Genomic DNA, 16,868 nt, shown 5'->3' with positions numbered 1-16,868 from the left:
TTGAAGATCTCCAGCAGGTTGCCAATTCAGTACTGACTTTATAAAGTCATGACTGTTGTTCTGCAGAATCATTGGGGCCTAGATCTCCTTATTGCCAAATGAGGTAGCCTCTACCTCTGCCTTGGTGAAAAAATATTGCTTCTATGTCATCAGTCAGGACTGGTAAGGAATAAGGTTAAGCAACTACAGGACTAATTGAAAAGCAGAGACAAGAACTATCCAATTCCTAAAATGGTGGACTTTCTGGTTTCTCCCTCTTTTAACCCTTCTAATACTCATTTTTATTGTAATAACCCTTTCCCCCTCATTGCTTTATTAACTTTATATAGAAGCAACTTCTTGACTAAGTGACCCATCTAGCCCAGACCACCTCCCAAGAATATACAAAAGCCATTCTCCTCCTTCCCTTACATTGTGACTCTCCTGAGGCCCATAAGGAAGGAATCACCCACGATGATGCTGCAGTTTCTTGGCTTTACACCCTCCCTCAAGCCACAACCACCAGGACCATGTAGGAGCCTAAAATACCTTCCACCTCTTTATCCTCTTCCAGGTCTCTGACAGGGGATCCTCTATTCTGCCCCTTCTCAGTAGGAAGTAGCCAGATATAACATCCCAACTCATTATACCACTTTCAAAGTCTGAAATGAAGGTTGTGGACAATAGGCCCCAGGAAACTTCTACCCACCCTCCTTCCCTGCCCTAAATGAGCCCAACACCAAAACTTTTCCTATGACCTGGCCCTGCTAAACCCTATGAAACCCAGACCTTTGTTGGAATCTGATGCCTTTTTTCCTCTTGAAAATTCTGCCGGTACATCTGCCAATTGCCCTGGGGTAGTCTTTGCTTTGGTGATGCTCTGTGAAAGATGGTGTTTATTGATTAACTATGGATAGATCACGATAGATTATGATGGATTCCACACAAATGGGTTCATCAACACACTGTATTGACAATTAGTTTATTTCTTCTTCGCACCAAGGTTGGATTAAAGAATATGGGGTCTGTGATTTTCTGTTTCCCCAGTTGGATGAAAGTCTTTTTCTACATTGCACTTGTCCCTATGACTGTAGAAGCCATCTAGTGCCATGCTTGGCATACAGAAGGTGATCCCCGTAAAATGTGTCTGCTGAATGAATGACTGAAAGAAGAGGAAGGAAGGAAGCTGGGCATGGTGGTGCATGCCTGTAATCCTGGCTGTCCGGGAGGCTGAGGTAGGAGGATCAAGAGTTTGAAGCCAACTTGGGCAACATTGTAAGACCTTGTTTCAAAAAACCCCAAACAGACAAAAACAGGAGGAAATGAAATAGGAAGGGGGGGAAAGGGAGAGAAATAAAAGCACTCCCCCTTTTGGTGTGTCTCAGTGGCAGGCCCTGGCCTTGACTTCAAGCAAAACTTGCCCGTGTGGAAGCAGTTCATTGGATGAGCTGGACTGGGGGTGGTTACAGCAGAAAGCATTTTCATTTCTCACCTTGACCCCCTCAGGACGATTCTGTCAACTTGTTTCCCTGTCTCTGAATGAAATAGTAAGCGTATCTTAGAGCATTCCCTTCACCTTCAGGAAATAAAAGTCTAATCTTTTCTAAGAGCAAAACGCCAGTCTCTTTTCACGTTGAAAGCCTCTTACCTCCCTCTGCTCTTGCTTGGTCTGTCCCTGTGGGTCTGTAGTGGGAAGGAGGACAGTGCTCCTTTCTTTTATCCCTCTTCACCTTTTCTCTGAGGGAAATGAGATTTGTGAGACAAAGGTCCACGTCTTAACAGCTGTTTATGACTTTCATCTGGTATAGAGGCCTCTGAGCATGTTGGAAGTTATCTGCAGGGACTGTATGAGGGAGGGACTTTCAGGATTCCTTTGTCTCAACAGAGGTTTCACTTTTATCTTTGCTTGTGGGTTTTAATCACTCCAGTGACTCATTTTTTTTCAGTTTCCAGCATGACCTTCTCAGAGGGGAGAAGCATTGGTCCAATACGTTCTAAGATGACAGTCTTCTGTGGGGTCCAGGTGTGGCCCATGGACAGCCCCAGGGAATCCTCATTCTGCCTGGCTCTGAGAGATGCTATTCACAGGGGTACTGAAAGCTCAGTTCTTGTCCCTGTTAATTAGGAGAAGGTTTTAAGAAAAAGTAAAAGTTAAGTTTTATTGATTTGCTAGAATGTAACAACACAGCAGACTCAAGTCTCAGAGGCTTCTAGGAAGAACAGAAGACTTTGAAAAAGTGAGATACAATGGTTAAGCTTCAGCTGTGCCCATCAGAATTCATGACTCATATCCAGATGGCTCCTTGAGAGAGGGCCATTTCTTAAACCTGCTGGTACCAGCTCCCAAGTCTGGATTTCTTTATTCCTGTGGTCAATGAGCTGAAGGACAGATAACTCAGCCTAGGATGGGAAGGATGTTAGTCTTATTGCCTTCCTGTGGTCAGGTAGGGGGTGAGGGAGAAGAGGAAGAAAAAAAACGTGTCTGTGGTTGAGCAGCAAGGTCTATACTTACAGCAGGAAGCAGACACAATTCCAACAGGGCATCCTGGTCTCTGAACTCTGCTAAAGTCTCTTCTCTTCAGATTTTCCCTCTTGGTGCTCAGTTCTGTGCCCCCACCTTCCTAGAGATGTATGCCAAACTCTCTGTGTGCTTTCCTTCAAGCCTCTTTTTCTCAGTTAAGGTAAGAAGGAAATATAACCCTCTCTTTCCTCCACGGAGCAGGAGAGGTGGTGGGGGAAAGGACCACACAGAGGTGGGTTTTTGCAATGCTGAAATTGGGGAGGAAGGCTCATCTATAGTTCATAGACCCGGTCTATGGCTGATCACTGCAGTGGAGAAGTTTCCTTTCCCCTTTAGGCCTGAGGAAGTGCAGTGCTCCAATATAGAACATTTTGAAGTATGCTCACCAAGACCATTGGTTTTATTAAGCATAGAAAAATAACAGCCACAATTCTCTGGGTGACTGATGTACTTTAATAGGTGGAGAAGTAAAGAAGAAAGCATGGAAGTTATGCCAGTACTGCGTGCACCTTGTTTGTGAAATTTCTTGATACATTGTATAATGCAGAATTTCAGAGGCTTCCTGCTCTATGAGATGGCTCAGTCCTGACGTAGATTACTCAGGGCTTATCATCTCAATGTCTTCTGATTTCTGGCTCCTCCTTTTTTCCATCAGTGCAGGCCCTGGACTGTTCACTAAGACCCTTGCAGAAGGGTCCATGTAAACAACACAAAATCAAATATTAAGCATCCTTTTTTACTAAGAGCCCTTGGCCTTACCAGCCTTTGGCTGGGGAATATTTTGCTGATTGCCTCACCCTACATGGTATTCTACACATCTGTCATTTCAAAAGCTCAGATCTCTGATGTGGCTCAAAATTCCAGTTTCTTTTCCATGCAGGAAAAAAATGGTTTGCTTGTTTTGGCTCCTAATATATTATATTTTCTTTTTCTTTCATTTCTTTTCTTTCTTTCTTTCTTTTTTTTTTCAGTACTAGGGATTGAACCCAGGGGTATTGTACCACTGAGCTACATCCCTAGGCCATTTTACTTGAGACAGGGTTTTGCTAAATTGTCCAGGCTGGCCTCAAATTTGTAATCCTCCTACTTCAGCCTCCTGAGTCCCTGAGAATACAGGTGTGCACAACTCTGCCCAGCTATAAGAAAGACATTTTTTATTTGGTGGTGTTGTTATCCATTAAGATAATGACATTTTCAGTATATTCTTCCAGAGCTGCTTTGTTTTGTTTTGTTTTCCTGTTTTGCTACCCAGCGTCTTGGAATGGTGCCTACAACATAGTAGGCATGTTATACATAGGTGTCAGGTGAATGTAGCATTAGTAACTAGTTACTAGGCAAGTGATCATGGACATATAGAACTTTGTATTCCAGGCACTGCAAACTTTTAAAGTTAAGATATACTTTTATATATTATATTCAATTAAACATACATCTAATGGGTAAAGCTCAATAAATTAAAGCTCAATAAATATCTGTATACACATGTACTCCTGTAATTGCCACTCAGATCAAAATGTAATGCATTTCTAGAACTATAGTTTGTTTTCTTATGCTCCCTCTCCAAGTTGATATATCCTCAAAGATTGACATTAGTCTGACCTACATCAGATTAATTTTTGAACTTTTCAGTGGAATGCATAAATGAACTTTTTAGTGATTTTCTTCTCTTAATCAACATGTGCATGTCAAAGTTATTCCATTAGTTGTTCATTGCAATGATTTCTTTTTCATTGCTGCCTAGTATCCCACTGAATGACTATTCCACAATTTATTTGTCCATTTTTCTCTTCATAGACATTTCAGATGTTTTCAGTTTGGGTTTTTTTTTTTTAAAGAGAGAGTGAGAGAGGAGAGAGAGTGAGAGAGAGAGAGAGAGAATTTTTTTAATATTTATTTATTTATTTATTTTTTAGTTTTCGGCAGACACAACATCTTTGTTGGTATGTGGTGCTGAGGATCGAACCCGGGCCGCACGCATTCGAGGCGAGCGTGCTACCGCTTGAGCCACATCCCCAGCCCCAGTTTGGGGTTTTAATGAAAACAATGCTGCTATAAACATTCTTGCCTATGTCTTGCAAAGAAGTAGTTTATGCATTATCGATTATTTATTTTATGGTTGGCATTTTTATGTCTGTGGAATCAATATAACAAAGGGTCTGATTCCAAGGTTTTTGCAAATTCAAAAATTTATTTCTATGGGCCCATCTAGGATTAGTCAAGCCTGAAGAAATAATTCAGAACCAAATTGACAATTGGTAAGATATGTGAAAGTATTTTGTTGCCTGCATATACTTGTTGCAAAATGTTAGTTTCTCTTAATATGAGATGATATAGGAGAAGTCCCAGAGCTATTTTTGGGGGGGAAGTGGTGGTGCTGCTGGGAAGGAAACTCTGGGCCTTGCACATGCTAGGCAAGTGCTCTACCACTGAGCCACACCCTTTCTTCCTTGCCAAGCTAACTTGTGTATTCATGATTTACAATCCTACTAATCCTGTAAAAGTTTCCAAAAACTTAAGAAAACAAATTATCATTGAGAACATTGCTTGGTGGCTGGGTACCTTGGTGCATTCTTGTAGTCTCAGCTACTCAGGAGACTGAGGGAAGAGGATCCCTTTGTCCAGGAGTTTGAGACCAGCCTGGGCAACTTAGACCCTGACTCAAAAAAGAAAAAATTCTTGCTGGGCATGGTGGTGCATGCCTATAATCCCAGCGGCTTGGGAGGGTGAGTCAGGAGGATCATGAATTCAAAGCCAGCCTCAGCAAAACAACCAACCAAACAAACAAAACAAACAAACAAACAAACAAACAAAAAACAAGACACCAAGCAACTGAGACCCTGTATCTAAATAAAATACAAAATAGGACTCGGGATGTGAGTGCCCCTGAGTTTAATCCCTGATATCCCCCCCACCAAAAAAAAGAGAAAAATTCCATTGTTAACATGGATTTAGAGTGAAAAAGAATTCAATGAACTCAGCAGATACTTATAATATGCTGTGGAGGAGTTAAATGAACGTCACCATTACTCTATACGGTTCACTTTCCCATCACGGGAACCACTGGAGACGTGGGGTTGCAGCTGGAGCAGGCCTATTCTAGACCTTCTCCATTTTTCTTTTTCTTTTTTTAAATGATAAACTCTTCTTTATTGAAAGACATTCAGTTGGGAAGTAGAGAAATAATTGTTAGGTAAGCTTATATGGCACATGATTATGATTAAGTTCCACTAATTCATATTTCTGAATTTATGCTTTCTGTCCAGAGCATTATATTCATGCAGCAGTAGTAGGAAGCACTGATTTTTAAATTTTCCTCATTTAGGTCCATCCTCTTGATAATGCAGTGTAACATCAGGAGCATTTTAGCTGTAGTCATTTTCTACCATTTGAGTATGTGATGTTCTAATGTTCAGAAATCAAGTCTAAGTCTAGGAAATTTAGACTGATTATTTTGTGCTATACAAAACTCAACATGTATAAATCCAGTAGTTGTACCTGGTTTTCCCCTGTGTTTATGTTGAAATTTTCCATCATTTATGGCTTGTCCCAAGCACAAAATCCTGAGCCAAGGGATACCAGGTAATAGAATAACATGGTTGTAGCAGTTTGCTTTTGCACACTGTTCAGGAGTGCACGGATTTATCTAAAGCCTCTTTTTTTCTCTTCTGTAGCATCTTTAAGTATTTCCTCATTTATCTTAGCTGTAGTAGGCGTAGTCTGTGGAGTCACAGTGTGTCCAAACCCTTGGTAGTGACCCATGGGTGAAGGTGGCATAGAAGAGGCAACAGAAATTGCATCTTGTGATGATGATGATAACAAGCTTGTGTGTTCATTTTGATCTTGATCCTCAGGAAAATTTTTTCCTAGGATGTCCCCTGACTGTCCGTCCAACATGTCTCACTTGTTCAGAAATGTCATCTCTGATATCTGAAACATCCCACATGGCCAGAAAGGAATCAAAGCATGAGCCCTCTTCTGCTTCTTGGACATATGGTTTATATGAGAATGTGTAGTGATGAGCAATAGCAGCAAGGAACATCTCAATACAGATAATAAAGTCCTGGAGTCCTGTGGCCACGGCTTCTACAGTTTGCCATTCCCATGTATGCTTTTCAGAAATAACGCCAACTTTTACCAACAAAGCAATAACTACTGCTTGCCAAAAAGAAACAAAAACCACCAGCTTTACACAAAGAAATTTGCCAACAGGTTGGATAGGACTCAGTTCTTCCTTTAGTACTTTATAAAACAGCAGGAGACAATACATGGCAAACAATTGTGACATGTTATTTATTATAACCAAATAAGTCCATGCATTTGAAAAGCTGAAGTTTCCTTCATCATATATACCAAGCAGCTCACAGATTAAAGCAACGATGGTGGTGAATGGTCTGACAACTGTGTACTGCAGTACACCCAGTTTGCACCTAAATAGCAATACTTCTCCCATAGGCCATGGTGGACAGCAACATAAAGGTGGAAAATGTTTCTGCTGATCTTTGGCTTCAAGGATTAATACCAGATTTGGATATCGGTTAGTTAAATAATTAGTAAGGAATCCCATAAAGTTGTAAATGACATAAGCTTCATAGCATTCTCTGCAGGTATCCACATATATTGCAATGCTGGGATATTTTAAAGCTATCCAACTATCTAAACTGTATATGGGTACCATCCAAAGAATCCTTATTATTGGTTTTTGTAGTTCAGGTTGTGTATAATGCACTAGGTGTTGCAGTATCACCCACAGCGATATAGGTATGGTCAACAGCAAAAAGATTCCAGCAATAAACCAAGCCTTGGTGTGTATTCCAACCTCCAGTTTCTGTAATTCCCACACGCAAAGGGGAACCGCAACGACTATGGACACCAGGTCGATGACCACAGCTAAAGGTCGAATCCACTGTCTCCAGTTCCTCCAGGTACACGTGCAAGGCATGTTTTCGCATAAACCAGATCCCCGTAGCGAGGAAAAAAAGCTCAAAGGAGATCTTAATACGGAGCCCTGTTCCGTGGTTGTTTTGTTAACAGAGAACACAGAGAACGAGCTGTTAGGCGACTTTACCAACAGCTCGAGCCGCCTCCTGGGCCGGCGTTGTGCTTTCTGCTGCTCCTGATGCAACTTCGGCTGCTGAGGGTGCTACCACGGAGCAGTGCGGGCAGCATCCTTTCTTCCCCACCCCTCATCTACCCGGTTCTGCCGCGGTGGAAAGCCCGGGCGGAGCCGCTGCCCTCACCTGGGGATCGCCCAGAGCTCCGCCTGCACCAAGGCCTGGAGCAAAGCGGCGCCGACCGGACCGGTCTCTAGGGCCCCCGCACACTCGGATTCTGCCTGCTCGGTCTTTTCTTTGGGGATCGAGCTTCCTCCCTCCCGCGCTCGCAGGCGTCTCTTCGCCCCACTCTGTTGGTAGACAGGGCCCCAGGATTTTCTCACTCACTTGCACGGGACATGCCCCTCCCCCGGCGGAACCCCTCCATTTTTCTTATTGGTAGTCTCTTCTTTCCTCATTCAATTGTAAAAACCTCATTGTATACTTGTGTATAATTTTACCCAATTTATCTTTTATTGCTTTATTTATGGCATTTCTTTTTGCCCAGGAGAAGTTTAAGATATTTACCTACCATCATTTCAAAAACAAAGATTTTCAAGCAAAACTATATATCATGGCACTTTCTATAGAAACATGCTAAAAATATGTTGATGTTTATTTATGTCATGGCAATTAGAAAACCTTTAACAGAGAAAAATTGTTTTATCCATATATATATATATATATATATATATATATATATATATGAAAAATACATTACTAAAACGAAGTAAATATTCATTTGTTTTTAGTTTATTGTTTTAACTATTTTCTGATAATCTCATTTTCAGACAAGTTTGGCAGCTGTCAACAAATTTTAGGAAGCGTATGTTAGGAAAACATAATCTTGAGAAAATCCTGTCTATAAATTTACTTTCATTCTGTGAATTGGCAAAGATTGTCCTTGTATGATTTTAGTGTAAATATGTTGATCCAACTCATGGAAAAAAAATGAGTGTTTTTTTGTAAGAATAGCTTTCAGACCTCTATATCATAGTTCTCAATTGTTTTCCCTCTGTAGGCTCATATTCAAGTTCACAGAAATACATGAATTAAAATCTTTCAGTTACTTAAAAAGTTTATTTGTCACAGACTTTAAAGTAATAAAAATAAAGCAGAATCTTTAAAAATTGACCATAAAAGTAATAATGGTTTCATCTAGGTGGGAGAGATGATGTGCGAACTCTTCCACAGGTGTTTACACACAACTTGATGAAGAGCTTAAATTACAGGTGAAGCCTAACACCTCATGGTTTTAATTCCTTAGACTCTACTTCTGGTAATTTAGAGAATACGAGCTCACAGTGTATGTCATTAGGAGTTGCAGAGAGTGGAGAATACTTTCAGATGTGCTGGGTTTTACAGAAACAGTAGACAGATCTCATTGTGAGTGGGTTCAGTGCTCCATCAGATGCTAAACCAACCAGCATGGCACACAGATGTTGTGATGGAGAAAGATCCCTACTCTTCAGTCTGGCTTCATTCATCCCAGGAAAGTCATTCTTCAAGCTTTGTTTCAAGCATTTGCATGTGATGTAACAATATGCCCAGCCACATGCCATTGATTTTATTGTTAAATAAATGAAGAAAACCATTAATGAATGGTAGTAAAGAGCTGGCTCCCCAATTGACAATGATTGATTCTTAAGATATCCTGATGTCCTTTTTCACATTAAAACTTAACTCTGAAGGACAATTAATTAGAGAACCAATTAGCAGGGCTGACTGAAGTAATATAAAAACCCATCTTGACTTTTCATTATTGGTGTCATAGAATGACATTTCTTTTTTCCAAAAGAAATATCATTCAGCAGCTTTGTGAGATCCTGTCCCTCCTCCCTCCCCCCAAAATAGATGGGATGTAGCTCAGTGGTAGAGTGCCCCTGGGCTCAATCCCCAGTACCAGAAAAAATATATACATATATACATAGCCTCAGCAAAACACACACACACACACACACACACACACACAGACATATATATATATATATATATATATATATATATATATATATATATATATATATATATATATATCAGCTGGCAGTGTAGTGGTTCAGGTCTATAATCCAAGCTACTTTGGAGGCTGAGGCAGAAGGATCACATGTTTGAAGTCAGCTTTTGCGATTTAGTAAGATCCTGTCTTAAAATCAAAAGTAAAAAGGACTGGAGATATAGCTCAGTGTTATAACACCCCTGGATTTAGTCCCTAGTATCAATCACTAAACCAAAATAAATCAAAACAACCCCCACAAAAGAAATATCAATCTTTATGTCTGAATTAATTCATGAACAATAAAGCAAAGATCATTTTTATCATATTTATTTGATCATTTGTTACACATGACAGTAGAGTGTATTTCTACATATTATGCATACACGGAGTATAACTCATTCTAATTAGGATCCCATTCTTTTTTTTTTTAAATTCTTAAATCTGTTCTAATTAGTTGTACATGATAGTAGCATACATTTATGCGATAATATATCATACATAAGTAGAGTATAATCTCTCCTTTTCTGATGCTACATGTTGTAGAATCACATCACTCATGCAGTCATATATGTAATAAGGTAATAATGTCCGTTTCATTCTATTATGCTTTCTACTCCCATATCCTAATCCTTCCCTTCATTCTCTTCTATGTAATCCAAAGTAACTCTATTCTTCCCTACTCCACGCTCCCCACCCCACATTGTGAATTATCATCCATATATAGAATCCCATTCTTGTCGTTGAACATGATGTGGAATTATGCTGGTCATGTATTCATATATGAACATAGGAAAGTTATGTCCAATGTATTCTGTCTTTCCTATTCCCATCTTCCCTCCCTTTCCTTTATTTCCCTTTGTTTAATCCAATGAATTTCTGTTTTCCTCCATTCCTTATTGTGTGTTCGAATCTGCTTATCAAAACATTTGGCCTTTGGTTTGGGGATTGGCTTATTTCACTTAGCATGATATTTTCTGGCCCATTGATTTTCTGATAAAGGCCATGATTTCATTTTTCTTTAAGGTGGAATAATATTCCGTTGTGTATATATACCACATTTTCTTTATCCATTCATCCATTGAGGGGCACCTAGGTTGGTTTCATAGCTTAGCTATTGTGAATTGAGCTGCTATAAACATTGATGTGGTTGTATCACAGTAGTATGCTGCTTTTAAATCCTTTGAGTATATGCTGAGGAGTTGGTCAAATGGTGGTTCCATTCCAAGTTTTCCAAGAAGTCTCCATACTGCTTTCCATAGTGGTTGTACCAATTTGCAGTCCCACCAGCAATGTACCTTTTTCTCCACATCCTTGCCAACATTTATTGTTAGTTGTATTCTTGATAATTGCCATTCTGACTGGAGTGAGTTGAAATCTCAGTGTAGTTTTAATTTGTTTTTTTTTTTTTTAAAGAGAGAGTGATAGAGGAGAGAGAGAGAGAGAGAGAGAGAGAGAGAGAGAGAGAGAGAGGAGAGAGAGGAGAGAGAGAGAGAGAATTTTTTAATATTTATTTTTTAGTTCTCGGTGGACACAACATCTTTGTTGGTATGTGGTGCTGAGGATCGAACCCGGGCCGCACGCACGCCAGGCGAGCGCGCCACCGCTCGAGCCACATCCCCAGCCCTGTAGTTTTAATTTGTATTTCTCTAATTGTTAGAGATCTTGAATCTTTTTTTTTTAAATATATTTGCTGAACATTTGTATTTCTTCTTCTGTGAAGTGCCTATTCAGTTCCTTTGTTCATTTATTGATTGGGTTATTTGGTTCTTTGGTGTTAAGTTCTCTAAGGGTTTTTTTTTTATATCCTGGAGATTAATGCTGTATCTGAGATGCATTTAGCAAACATTTTCCTTATTCTGTAAGCTCTCTTTTCAAGTTTTTGATTGTTTGCTTTTCTGTGAAGAAGCTTTTCAGCTTGATATCAACCCACTTATTGATTCTTGATTTTACTTCTTGCACTTTAGGACTCTTGTTGAGGAAGTTGGTTCCTAAGCTGACATGATGGAGGTACAGGATCTCTGGTCTAATGATTAGGTCCTTGATCCACTTTGAATTTAATTTTGTTCAGGTTGAGAGATAGGAGTTAAATTTCATTCTGCTATATATGGATTTTCAGTTTTCCCAGCACCATTTGTTGAAGAGGTTATCTTTTCTCCAATATATGTTTATGGTGCCATAAAGATAATTTTGATGTATGTTTAAAAGCAATTAGTACCTCATCCTTTACAAAATAATCTGAAAAACAAAACCAATGAAAAACAAATTCTCTAAAAGCATTTTTATAAAAAAGCATTAGAGCTTCTTAGCTCTTTTGCATTATACCCCGAATTTCAACAGAGTTATTATTAATGTGTCAGAAGCTCTTTCTTCCTTGGGCATGTAGCACTTAAGTTTTTGGAGCTTAGCTTCTTCTAAATAATAGAATACTTGCCTTATCTATTTAACTGTGTGGTTAAAATGAAGCTGAAAGCATTTGTAAACTGCAAAATACTATGGAATTGCTGTTGGCATATTTTAGTTGATAGCAATTTAAAAGGTAGATAATTTTTAAATCTATTCCTAACCTGGCTACCAAGTTAGATATTACTATATTCCATTAGTAACAACATGATGGTAAGGGGAAAATATTTTTAGATGAATTACATGAAATCTTTGAAGTGTATGACATTTTTAAAAATTGTAAAGGCTATTGATATAATATGACATCTAAAAAATCAGTGGCATTTACTATTCCATTTCAAATTTCTGAAATCTATGTAAACAAAATTACTTGGTAATATTTTCCTCTAAGATGGCCAAACTATCAAATGTCTGCTTAAAAGATATTTGATACCACCTGTGTCTGGGGACAGTATTTGCAGGAATACAGCCTACACGGATGGAATGGGATTTCCTCCCACCTTGGGCTTAAGTGGAGAAGGACCTGGCTGCCATGATGGTGGAGCTAGGTAAGAAGTCTCCTCCCAGACTGTCAGTCACACAGCAGACTTGGTGCTTCTGGTAGCACCTGGCTCATCTTCTCTCTTCAACAGCCTTGGGTGTCTTGAATCAGAAACATATCTTAATAATGATAATTTTATGGGTGGGAAAAATACAACAAAGTTTAACGGCTTTCCCAAGTTCACAAAAACCAGCATGATTGCCATCTAAATGTGACTCAGTCCTTAGCGTGGGTGTGGGGTAACATGTGTCAGATGGAGCAACCATTTTTCATATTTTAATTTCACAGAAAATTTGCTTAATTTTATACTTAATTTTGTTTCTGAATTTAACTACAGTTTTTATTGTCTGACATTAACACCCAACATCTGAAACAAACTTACTGTGTTTTAACTTAATATGAAGTTTTCAAAAAAAAATTTGCATAAGATATGGGAACCTCCCATCAGCATGACCTTTAGGTTGGGAGAGAAAGAAGGAAGCAGTCACAGTTGAATGGAAGTGAACAAAACATGAATCATCAGAAGAGCCGGCCCTTGGATGAACTAGAAAAGTGTTGACTCACTAACCCATATTCTCCTCTGCTGACTACCAACCTGCTTTCATGGTACAGTAGCTAAATAACCCGGAGCCTTAATATAACATTTCATTTAACATTTTTGCTTCTTTCTTGGTGTGTGGGAAGCATATTGTCAAAAGCAGATGAGAAGAAGTAGGTAGATGTTGAAAAAAAAAAGATTCTGTCTTACGCATGTGGTTTGGATTATGTATTCACGGAGAACAGTTAAAAGATTTTGGCATCCTATTTAGGAAAAAGGAAACCTAGGAAGAATTGTCATCCTGGTTATTATGGTTTAGATATGTCCCCCAATGCCAGAAAGCAATAAGATGATTGGGTTTTGAGAGCCTTAACCTAATCACTGTTAATACACTTGAATGGATTAACTGGGTGGTAACTGTAGGTAGATAGAGTGTGACTGAAGGAGGTGGGTCACTGGGGGCCTGACTTTAGGGTATGTATTTTGTCGCTGGTGAGGTATGCTTTGTCTGCTTTCTGATTGTCAAGTCCTGAGCTACTTTTCTCCATCATTTTTCTGCCATGATGTTCTGCCTTATCATGGGCCCAGAGCAATGGAGTCAGATGTCAAACCCCGAAGCAAAGAAAAGACCACGGACTCCAATTTTAAATCAAATTAAAGCAAGCTTGTATTTGTGTACACTGGAGCTGGCCAGGATGCCTCTCCTGAAAATCCTGGGCTAGAGATCAGTACCCAAGCTTTCCAGGAATAAGGTTTTATAGTACAAAAAGTTGCAAAGGAGGGTGTCTTGAGAACTTACAGATAACAGGATTTTGACAAGCATAATACAAAGGCAGGTCGCAGGTTAATGATCTTCATGGCATGATATTTCAAGATAGGGAATAAATTCAGATCCCAACATCAGAATTTATGAGGCGCCACTAAAGTTTTGTCGAGGGTTGTTATCTGGTCAGGGAAAGCCAGGCATGGGTGACTTCAAGGCTTGGGCAGGGATTCCAAGCAAATTTAGAAATTGCAGTAATTTATAGTAAAACAGAGATTAACTTTTCATGACTTTTTGACAAGATGGACCCCAATCTTAAAATGGAATTAGGCTGGGTTCATCATCAACCATCTGATACTGTGGGCACTAAATAAACTTTTCCTTCTCTAAAATTGTTCTTGACAGGTCTTTCAGTCACAGTTGCGAAAAAGCTGATACCAGTGAAAGAACTCTTGGTTCGAGTCTTGAAAGGTTATTGACCCTCAAGCTAGGTGACTGAATTTCTTTTTACCCTGACTGATTGGAGGTAGAATATTCACTGTGTCTCTAGATTGACCAGGATGGGATGGGGCAGATTCCATTTGAAACCATCTGTTCTTCTCAACTTGAGATTAAAATGTACACTGGGCAAACTGTGAAAAGATATGCTTGTCTTTCCTACCTTTACTTTTGGAAAAAAAGTGAAAAATTACATATAACATAAAACTTATCATGTTAAACATTTTCAGTGTATAGGTTAGTAGTGTTGATTTCACTCAAATTGTTATTTGACACCTCTCCAGAACTTTTCATCTTGCAAAATGGGAACTCTCTACCCATTAAACAATTAAGCCAAAATGCTGAGTGGCTGAGCAGAGGCCATATGAAAATTGCTGTGGAATTGTCTGAGATGAAGGAATAGATGAAGGAACATCATGGTGGAAGGACATGTTAGAAGACAAAAACAGCTACTCTGTTTATGGTGGCCAGGAAGCAGAGAGAGAGGGAGAAATAGAGGCTGCAGGCAAGACAGATCCTTCCAGGGCACACCCTCAATGACCCACCTCCTCCAGCCATGCACCACCTGCTTACAGTTAGCACCCATTAGTCCATTCAAACTGGGATGGACTCATTAAGTTACACCTCTCATAATCCAATCACTTCACCTCTGAGCATTCCTGCATTGACACAGGAGTTTTTTTGGGGACACCTCATATTCAAATCATAACATTATCACTCACTGAGAACAATGGAACTGATCCTGGGGAAGCATGCTGGGCTTTGGCTTTGGCCAAATGGTTCTTCCGAAGTTTCCAGTCCTCTGCACTTCAGGCTGCATGTGCAAGTGTCCAGTGGATACCCATGGGTTCCCATCCTCCAGCATTAGCAGACAGACAGAATGAGAGGCTCTGAGTTTGCACAGAACTGGTGCCTACAGAGATGCCATGTTCTAGGTGTAGGCAGAGGACATGAAGCTTGTGTGTTGGATTCGCCATTCTAATGACCCCAGTGAACTTAATCGTCCCTGTCTATAAATACAGTTACACTCTGCAGTACTGGGTTGAGCTTGGGACTTCAATATATGAACTTGTTTTGGTGGGGGGGGGCTGGCACAAGGGATGAATTATTATTCAACCCATAACAATTACCAAGAGATGTTGTTAAAATCTCCAACTTTGTGGATTTTTCTCTCATTTCATTTTGATCAGGTTTTGCTTTACATAATTTGAAGCTGTGGTATTAAGCGCATACAAATTTAAGATTAAAAAAACACTTCCTTTTGAGACTGTTCTCTTATCATTACAAAATTCTCTCTTTATCTCACACTTGCCATTTGGGATATTTCACTCTCTTCTACAATAACCAGCATCAAATATCTAATTTTCCTAATTCTGTTATGCAGTCACAGACTTAAAATTTTTTTTATTAGACAATGTACTTTTTGTCAAATTTCTTTCTCTTTTTTTGAGAGAGAGAGAGAATTTTTTAATATTTATTTTTTAGTTTTCGGTGGACACAACATCTTTATTTTATTTTTATGTGGTGCTGAGGATCGAACCCAGCGCCCTGCGCATGCCAGGCGAGCGCGTTATCGCTTGAGCCACATCCCCAGCCTCTACTTCTGTCAAATTTCTATATCATTTTGGACTACATTTGTCTGCTTGTGTCAGAAAAATAAAAAATAACACTAGCTTAAAAACGTTGGAAATTTATTTCTCAGTTATAGAAAAATAATCTGGAAGTAGAGGCAGTTCAGGATTGGAATGCAATGTCATAAAATTGTCAGATTCCTTTCTCTCTGCCTCTTTACATAGCACAGACTTCTAGGTTCAAAGTCACCTCATGGCCCAAGATGGATCCTGGGGGCTCCAGGCATGATGTCTGCATTCCGAGGCAGCAGGAAGAAGAAAAAATGGATTGAAAGCTTACTTCTGCTTACATGCAACTAGTCAAAATTAAGATACATGGTCACACCCAACCTCAGGAGAAGCTGGGAAAACTTATCTTCACGAGTGGTAATATACTTATTAGGTAAATTGGGATTTTGAGAGCTAAGAGGAAGTGACATAGCGTCAGGATAGACAAAAGGCAGTTTCTATTACTGTGTTATATCCAGTATTTCTTCCAAGGCTGTCCTTTTTCTTGTTGGGTTCTTTTGGCTCTCAGGCCTTTAAAGGGTCCTGGACTGCTTGCTTTGCTGTATCAGAAGAACTGCTTTATTTCTCCTGGCTGAGAGAGGTCTCCACTTTGTGGAGGAGGCTGGCCTGTGACTGAGGCTGTCTCTGAGGCTGCCCTGCAGCTTCCTGACTTGTGAGCCTTCTGCCCATGGAAGTGCTGCTGTGGGGGGCTCAGTAGCCACATGTCTTCCTGCAGGGGTTACAAACCAAACACAGGGAAAGTGGAGTGTTGCCAATGCCCTGAGAGGTTCCAAATGAGAAGGGTAGATATTTTCAGGATTTTGTTTTGTTGAACCACAACGCAAAGAAAAGACTACCGACTCCAATTTTAAATCAAATTAAAGGAAGCCTGTAATTCCAGCCAGGACTATCTCTCCCCAAAT

General features: G+C 39.6%; 1 protein-coding gene across 1 annotated transcript; it reads right to left on the bottom strand.

Annotated features, from left to right (window-relative positions):
* Nucleotides 1–5,900: 5,900 nt before the first annotated feature.
* On the bottom strand, nucleotides 5,901–7,926 carry LOC308642361 (transmembrane protein 184C-like). Its single transcript, XM_081281235.1, is given in 2 exon segments — nucleotides 5,901–6,349; nucleotides 6,351–7,926. Coding segments are annotated over 2 exon segments (1,299 nt in total). The 5' UTR covers nucleotides 7,440–7,926; the 3' UTR covers nucleotides 5,901–6,139.
* Nucleotides 7,927–16,868: the final 8,942 nt, after the last annotated feature.

Source organism: Spermophilus citellus (genome assembly GCF_964194105.1).
Source record: "Spermophilus citellus genome assembly, chromosome: 2".
NCBI classification, from domain to species: Eukaryota; Metazoa; Chordata; class Mammalia; order Rodentia; family Sciuridae; genus Spermophilus; species Spermophilus citellus.
Note: the sequence above shows the minus strand (reverse complement) of the source record. Positions and strands in the feature narration are given on the sequence as shown.